The sequence below is a fragment of the Phalangium opilio genome, unplaced genomic scaffold, assembly GCF_054372755.1.
Source record: "Phalangium opilio isolate 3A_F unplaced genomic scaffold, DU_Popi_V2 ptg000013l_1, whole genome shotgun sequence".
In the NCBI taxonomy this organism is placed as follows: Eukaryota; Metazoa; Arthropoda; class Arachnida; order Opiliones; family Phalangiidae; genus Phalangium; species Phalangium opilio.
The window spans coordinates 2499406-2507785 of NW_028324148.1; the positions used below are offsets into that span (position 1 = coordinate 2499406).

The window sequence follows — 8380 nt, forward strand, 5'->3', positions numbered from 1 at the left end:
CTCAAAATACACGTTAGAAACATGTGTAAAACAATTCCATATTTGACTCAATATACACGTTTTAAATACGTTCCATAAACGGTATATTTGACTCAATATACACGTTTTAAATACGTTCCATAAACGGTATATTTGACTCAATATACACGTCATAAATACCTTCCAAATCTGTATATTTGACCCATTATACACGTTCATTTAAGCCTAGTTGTAGGCTTTTCCTTATTACACTTATAATTGGCTTTCCCGTAATACAATAAATAGGGTTCCTTTTTTATGTGAAACTAAAGAAACAATATTAAGTTCAAAGTTTATTTTTAAATATTTGATACAAGTCATGTAATTTTGCACTAAAAGGTACATTTTAATGGAAATTTCTTAGTTTCGTATTATTGTTTGAAATAATCGATCAGCTTCTTCACCATTCCCTTCAGTGGTGTCCGGTAGTTTTTCCCTTTCTTGCAATTTTCTTTGTTCCTTTTTCTTCTCTGACCGCAATTTATTGTTCAGCCTAGTGAACGATTGCTTTAACCAATCCTTAATTATTTCCTCAATTTCACGTTCAGGAGCAGTTTTGAATACGTTGTTAGACCGTACAGCACCTGATGAAGAAAAATGTTTTCATAATATTTGTAAATTCAATGGTATTTAAAAAATTATGATAAATTTCCGCTTACAAATAGCTATTTCCTTAATTTTCATGTCTTTGAAGGCCAATTTTTTGTGGCCAGCCCAATTAATTTTTTCGCCAAGATAGTCTGTCATTAATGCGCTAAGAATTCTTCGAGTGCAGTCGCCTAGAGATTTACCACCAATTCCACCAAGATAAGAGATCTGGATATAAAAAAAATAAAACCCAAAATCAACTTAATTATCACTTTAGTATAAAAGAATCCTTACCAAAATTCCTTGATTTTCCTTTAGATTCAAAAACTCTTCCAAAGCTGCCAACCCATCAGTAGAATTTATTGGCAAGTCTAAATGATCGAGGTCTATTTTTGATGTTGGTTCGTTATCCACAACTATTTTATTTAGAAGGGATGTGTTTACTTCAACTTGATGTTTTATGTATTCCAAATATTTCAAAATCTTTAGAAAACCTGTCATTAGAGAGTTATCAAATTTTACAAATTGAAGGATTATTAAAATACTAAAATTTACAAATATATTGGTAGTATTCCTTTTAAAGGGAGGGTGAAGCGGAAAATGAATTTAATTTTTATGGATTCTATATACAGATGGATCTCATAATAAGTAGAAGAATCAATAAAAATTCACTTCATTTTTCTCTTCATCCTCCCTATAAAGGACCTTTCGACAGCGAGAATTTAATTATTGGACCTACTTGACTCCGAAGAAAAATGGTTTGTTGGTCTAACAGTCGTTTTAAAATCAGTTGTAGGTGGTACATAAATTCTGGTTATATCTCTAGAAGAACTTGCTGTATTAAATGTAGGCCCCATTTTAGCCGTGGAATTTGATTCTGCGTCCAAGCATTCTGTTTGAGTGACGTTTAATATCCCCCGTGAACCTCTTGGTGGAGTGGTAAAGCCTGGACTTTCACTATTCAAATTCGAGCAGCGTTGTTGGTCATTTAATACTTGACCACAGGAAGTATTTTCTCTTGGAGAGCACGATTTAGCAGAATATGATGGTATATTATCAGGTAAAGCACCACTGGCATGATTTTCCTTTGATCTACTTGTCACATTTGAGAGTCCAAGAAAGGAGACTGCAGTGGTAGTTGGTGAATTTGTGTCAGCCTCAAATTCTATGAAAATCATTAAATTAGAATTCCGTCACTTCTATTCCAAGTGTATTAACTTACCATTCTCATTGTAATCAGTAGAAATAGTGCTTAAATCTCTTCTAACACCTAAAAATACATTTTAGGTACATACATTACTCTTTTTTAGTTACCTTCTTTCTATTCAAAGCTATCATTAAAAACTGTGCAACTTCATTAAATATATTTTTAACACCTGCGCTTGGAAATGCTGCGGGTTTCGGCAGGTTAACATTCTTTCGAGGGGAGAGTTTCCTTTTCTTTAAAGATGGTCCATGGAGTACTAAATACATGAAATTAAATTTATTTAAATCTATAAATTAAAATTTATAAAAGGTCCATACCATCTTCGTCTTCATCGCTTACTATATACCCTGAATCGAAACACGCTTCCTTTGTGCGTGTAGTCTGCTTTCTCTTCCGGTTTAATGGTTCATTCTGTTCCTCAGATTCAGTTCTCTCTCCCACATCTGAACTTACTTCGAAAAGTTTCGATTTATTTTCGGCTTCTTTGTAATTATCTAAAATTCATTATAGTATTTAATAACGGCTCATGATAAAAAATATTAAAAATCTGCATTCACCAAACTTACTGCTTTCAAATACTATTCTTTGTAATTCATAAATTTTCCACTTTTCTTTCGGACTTTCAGCATTAATGATGGCTTTTATTATTCTATCATTTGACTTAAATGGTGGCCAGAAGCAAGTTTTTTTTGAAGCATCAAGCCATTGCTCATGTATCACCCCACACTCCCGCTCTCCACTCTCATTTACTTCAGCAAACTCCACAACTTTGAACATAGTTTACCTTACACCAATATATATATATATATATATATATATATATATATATATATATATACTTTTTACTATTTTCTAATATACAGGGTGATTCTAAAATGATGCTAATACCGAACTACGGTGAGTTCTATGACATTTTGTCGTCCGGGCCACCGTTTTCAAGTTAGGATTACAGTTTTTATGGATAATACCTTAAATTTAAGTAAGGAATTAAAACTCAAATGTAATTTAAATTGAATTGCTAGGTTTCGTAAAGTGCGAGTTTCAAGTAATTTTTTATTGTAAAATTGGCCCGTGTCAGATTTGGCTCTTATTTTAATTGCGCTGCATTTATACGGTCGATTTAAATTATAGACCTCAGTTGTTCGGTAATACCACCATTTAAAGATACACCCTATATATATACTAACTCCTTAATCTGAAAACATAAATTTATATGTCATTTGAATGAAGGAGAGGAACTGAAATGGCAGTTAGAGGATTTTCAGAAATGGGCATGTAAAAGCACTTTCGGTCAATCAAATCAACAGACCACGATTGCAACTTTGATAGCCTTGAAACTCGTTTAATTCCAAGATTGGTAGAGGGACAAGGATAAGTATAAGCATTACCGGAATGGATAAAACATTTCCCTACAAGAACGACATCTTGGCTTTGTCTTATTTTAATAATATTCTCTACAAGAATAACTTCCCCTGTTTTTAGAGACAAACAGTTGTCTGGAACTCTATTTCTATAAACGAATCCCTTATATAGTAATTTTCGGAACTGCAATCCTTGAACATTATTAATCATAGGACCTTCATTATGCGCTAACTGAGTTTCCAATCTAAGTAATTGCGTCTCACTTAATGGTTGCTTTTTTAGGCCTTTTAGTTCATGCAGTCTCAATACCACCTGCTGAAGGGGTTTATAGGGTGACCTAACCAACTTTTTTAAATGACCTAGAAAGGATTCAAATGGGAATGCAGAAAAATTGTCCAAGCCTCCATATTTTTTGACATGGTCAGATAAGTGAACAAGATTGTGAATATTATAAACATGCATTTCTTTGCCATAAAATTGATCTGCAACTTCAACAAAGTTAACAAGAAGTGAACCAGCATAGTCTATCATATCATTTGAAGGATTTTTTTGGCACAAGATTGTAATGGCACAATGTAATAACTGAAAAAGATCGACCAAATTGTTTGGTAGAAGGCCCCTAAAAGCAAACACTCCTGTATACAACAAGAACTGCCTGAATTCTGTTGCTTTCCATTTGTCAACTTCATCTAGTCCTCGCGGCTTTCTAGAAAACTCAACAGGGGTAAACTCAGCGAATGTTTTCAACTTCAAAGATACTTCGTGAAGAATATGCGGGGGTTGCTTAACTGGAGACTTAGTTTTGGATAAATATTTTACTATTCTCTTTACACATCCCAAACAAACTAAATGCATGTAGTCAATAGGAATATTTTTTATCATATCAATTGGCAAATCCAGAAGAGGTGAATCGTCTAGGTTGTGATGTTCAATTTGCGTTTTATTTCGAAAACTAGTGTCAGTTCTTAAACGTGCATCTGTCAAATTAAAAACAACCCGTCCAAAATATTCACCTCTCTGGTCACAATAATCACAACCGAAATACCCATTGTGGTTTTTAATACACTTTATGTATGCTTTAGCTGGAGCATCACATATAAAAGGCCCAATTTCCACTTTGTATGTCCTGTCACCAAATTTTAGCCCAGACTGATATAGCTGAATCAATTCAGCAACGAATTTTTTAAAATATAACCCAATAGTTTTTGGTTTTCCATTACCTAGAAAGAGACCAACAACAAATGGCCCCGAGTCTTTTGTTTCGCAGCATCTAGCTAAGATAGGCCAGAAATCTGAATAGGTACTCTTATAAACTGGAATACCATCAATGTTGAACATTAAATTTAGAACATTTACATTGCCCGTACCACTTCTAAATCCATTTTTTAATTTTTCCAAAAGCCCGTTTGCTAAGCCCATGTGGTAGTATAGCCCATTGTCTAATTTGTCAACTTCAAGTGCCTGCCCTCCTGTATGTTCTAATACTGTGCGTGAATCTAATGGTAGAAAGGGGTGGTGTGGTTTTAAAATCTTTAGCAAGTCATTTAACGAGGCATGGCTGATTCTATACTTTAGGGCCCATTGCTTTAGGGCGTCGCGTAAATCTGGAATTAAATCTTCACTGTCATTTGATTCTGAATCAGAAGAAGAAAAATCCATATTCAAACTATTTTCATCATTCTCACTACTTATATAATCCTGATTATCGTCGAAATGAGTATCTGAATTCTCATCCATGCCCATTTCAATCTCAGAATGAGACAATTTCGATTGATTGGTTAAAAAGGATTGGGTTTCAAAACTAGCTAGGCTTTCTTCTACGGTCTCAAAATTTGATGGATTTAAAATTATGTCTTTTCCTTGTTGGTTTGGTAAAACTTGATTATTTGAACTGGTTACTAATTCTCTAATTTGTTTGTTTACGTTAGCGGTTATATTTCTAATTTTTTGTCTTTTCGAAACCCCATAACGCTTCATTTTGAGCGTGCGTGTCGTGTAGTGGCTTTGATTTTAGATTTAAATCAATGATTGTTGTTAAAAACCTTGTAGGCTAATTTAAGTAATATAGTTAAATACAACACAGTTAGGCTTACTTTTCCAAATACTTGAATTGGTGTGCGAAATATCCCAAAATTTCGTTAACCTGAAATAATTTTTTTTTGACAACAGATTAGGCTTTGCAAATCATTGGCGGATAGGCAATTAGGCAGACTGGCGCTAGCACGAATAATTTTTAGCTGCATAAACCCTAGGAGGAGAAAGCACGAAGAGGGGAATTTTCTATAGAGTAATTTCGGTAGAGAGGGGCGTGAACTGTGTAACCCCAACGTTGAGGTCAACTTTGTAAGTAAGAGAGAGCATTATTTACCCCCGGAAGGAGGATATCACTAAGGTAAGAGATAAAGGGTTATGACGTTAATGCACATGTGGGAAAGAAATTACTCTATAAACTTTTTTGTAGGCCAATTTGGGGGGGGGGAGGGCTTAACGGCTTATTTTTTCGAAATGAAAACAATGCTTGTTTGGGTTTAGATTTTTTAATTCACAATCTCATTTACTTTGTACACGGTTTCAGTGGGAATTAAGGGTAGGGAAAAACTGGTGAGTATGAATACATAATTTAATTTCTCATAGAAAAAAAAATAGTGTACCAAAATTCGGACTAAAACCGAGTATAAAGTAGTGTCAGTAGAGAGGGGACTAGACTGTGTATCCCTCCCTCTAGGCGCGCTTTTGTAAGAGGGGATACTGTACGCGCCTGGTAGGTGATTGACACTGAGCTAAGAGATAGAAGGGTATGACTTTTGCATACGTAGAACTGACATTACTCTATCGACTGTGTTTCCATCCCACCCTTTGAGCGACGCTCTTGGAAGAGGGGAAACTGTACGCGCCACGTAGGGGGATGACACTGGGCCCAGAGATAGAAGGGAACGACGTTTGCTTACGTAGTACTTCGAACTTTCCCAAATCCTGCGATTACTAGACAATTCTTTCCTATATAGATAGTTTTCACACATGGAGAATTCATACCGATTACACCAGGAGGCCGGGCTACCTGGAGGGCAAAAACACGTCTGATTTTTTCCTCCAGTTAGCCTGGCCTCCTGATGTAAATCCTCCATGTGTGAAAACTATCTATTCAGTCTTCTATTTGCATTTTCCATGCGGTAAATTAGTCAAAAATAATAACGTTGTACTACCACGAGTAATATAACTACTATAAGTGTGGCAACTTGAATTTAATCTTAATGATATTTTGTTTCGGAGATATAACTTCATTTACGGAAATCAACTATAAACTCCTTAGAAAGTACACGATAAAATATCGTATTAATATACCATTAAATCTAGAGCGTAAAGCATTGTGGATATTGCAGGAGTCATACATATAATTATCATATACCTAGTTTACAGGCGTGGAGGATTCCTACCATTAACACCAGGAGACCAAGCCACTTAGAGTGTAAAATCGTCTGCTATTTTACACTATAAGTTGCCAGGTCTCCTTGTGCAAATGGTATGAATCCTCCACGCCTGTAAACTATGTATTACTTATGATTGTACCTATGCCTCGGTGTTTATTACAGTGGAAGATTACATCCTCCTTGTTTATACCGCTCTTTGGCGGTGGATTGCTACTAGCAACCAATGGAAAACGGCTTAAAGGGAGGGTGAAGTAGAAAATCAAGTGATTTTTTATCGATTCTTCTACTAAATATAAGACCAGTCTGCATAGTAAAACATTCAGGAAATACTTCCGAATGATTTTAAAATTCAAATTAGGTTCAGATTTTAAGGATAATTTTAAAGAAGGTCCTCCGACCAATCGCGTAACGCCCTGCCTTTTAATTTTATCAAATCTCGTGATAAATTTCATTCAAAACGGAACGTGCCACGAGAATTTTGTTAATGAAAAGGCAGGGCGCTACGCGATTGGCCGGAGGACCTTCTTTAAAATTATCCTTAAAATCTGAACCTAATTTGAATTTTAAAACCATTCGGAAGTATTTCCTGAATGTTTTACTATGCAGACTGGTCTTATATTTAGTAGAAGAATCGATAAAAAATCACTTGATTTTCTACTTCACCCTCCCTTTAAGAGATTCGCCTTTAAAACGATTTTCTCGCCGGGAAACCCCAACCGCGTGTAACACCCCCTAACAAAGGATCCGAAGTCCTTGTTGTCCTCCTAGAAGCTTACCCTCTCTGATCTTAATATGTCTTCTTATGGCGCCATTTTTTGCACGATTGTGGACAAAAATGGCGCCATATTTATACATGATTTTGGACTAAAACTAAGCCGTTGTTTTACGAACTGAAGTTAATATGCTGTTATTGATATTCCGCTTATTTTATCATAGATCAGTATTTTACGGTATTTAATGGCAGCCCCATAATTATTTGATGTATTTAAAAAATAATAAAAAATATTTTCTAACTTACTTTTGTTATGATTTTCAATTATTAACTGTCTTGATGGTCGAATGAAGACTAGGTTAAATTTAAAAGGTGCAGAATAGAAAGTACTACGGAATTCTTACAACCGACATTTAATTAAAACATCTTCCTAACAGAGCGAGAAACTGAACTACTGTACCCAGAGCCCTAAGATACTGCAATGACCACGAGGTGGGAGGAGGTAGAGCGCTAAAAAAAATCAAGAATGAAGAAAAAAATAACCCCCTAACCCATGCCTCGCCTCCCCCTTTACCCTTTATATACCTTTTTTCGTGGAAAAAAACGTAGAGAATGACGCACTTTACTAAAAAGGGTAGTACTTGTTTTGAAAAATACGTTATATAAACGTTAAAAACTGTACTAATAGTCAACGACTTCGTTTCCTATTTCAACTACGTCATATAAACGTTTAATATACCATTGCAATCTGCACATTAATTTCTCGTTTTTATGAAACCAAACATGAACGTTTACAAAACGTTTAATCTTCTCTCAAAGTAAACGCTTTCAAAGCTGGTGTTTTTATGACTAAAAATAAACGTTTTTACATCGTTTCATAAAAACGTAACACGTTATATAAACGACTTACACCAGATATCAACTAAATTCACACGTTGAATTGCTACCTGGGATATAGCTATATAGGCTGGGTTGTATAGTCTTTGTTTTCCGCCCATTAATAGTAGGTGAAAAATAACTAAGAGTAATAATACCAACAATGTTCCCAGAAGTGATATTTAACAC

At 34.9% G+C, this 8380-nt stretch overlaps 1 protein-coding gene across 1 annotated transcript; it reads right to left on the reverse strand.

Moving 5' to 3' along the window:
• Positions 1–298: 298 nt before the first annotated feature.
• LOC149707741 (uncharacterized) lies at positions 299–7798 on the reverse strand. The gene is made up of 10 exons (XM_089864056.1): positions 7622–7798; positions 5269–5318; positions 2380–2597; positions 2131–2307; positions 1983–2069; positions 1829–1876; positions 1346–1771; positions 901–1100; positions 678–834; positions 299–602 (listed from the first exon to the last, which is right to left on the reverse strand). The coding sequence occupies exons 3-10, from the start codon at positions 2588–2590 to the stop codon at positions 379–381; spliced, it is 1530 nt and encodes a 509-aa protein (XP_089720182.1). The 5' UTR covers positions 2591–2597; positions 5269–5318; positions 7622–7798; the 3' UTR covers positions 299–378.
• Positions 7799–8380: the final 582 nt, after the last annotated feature.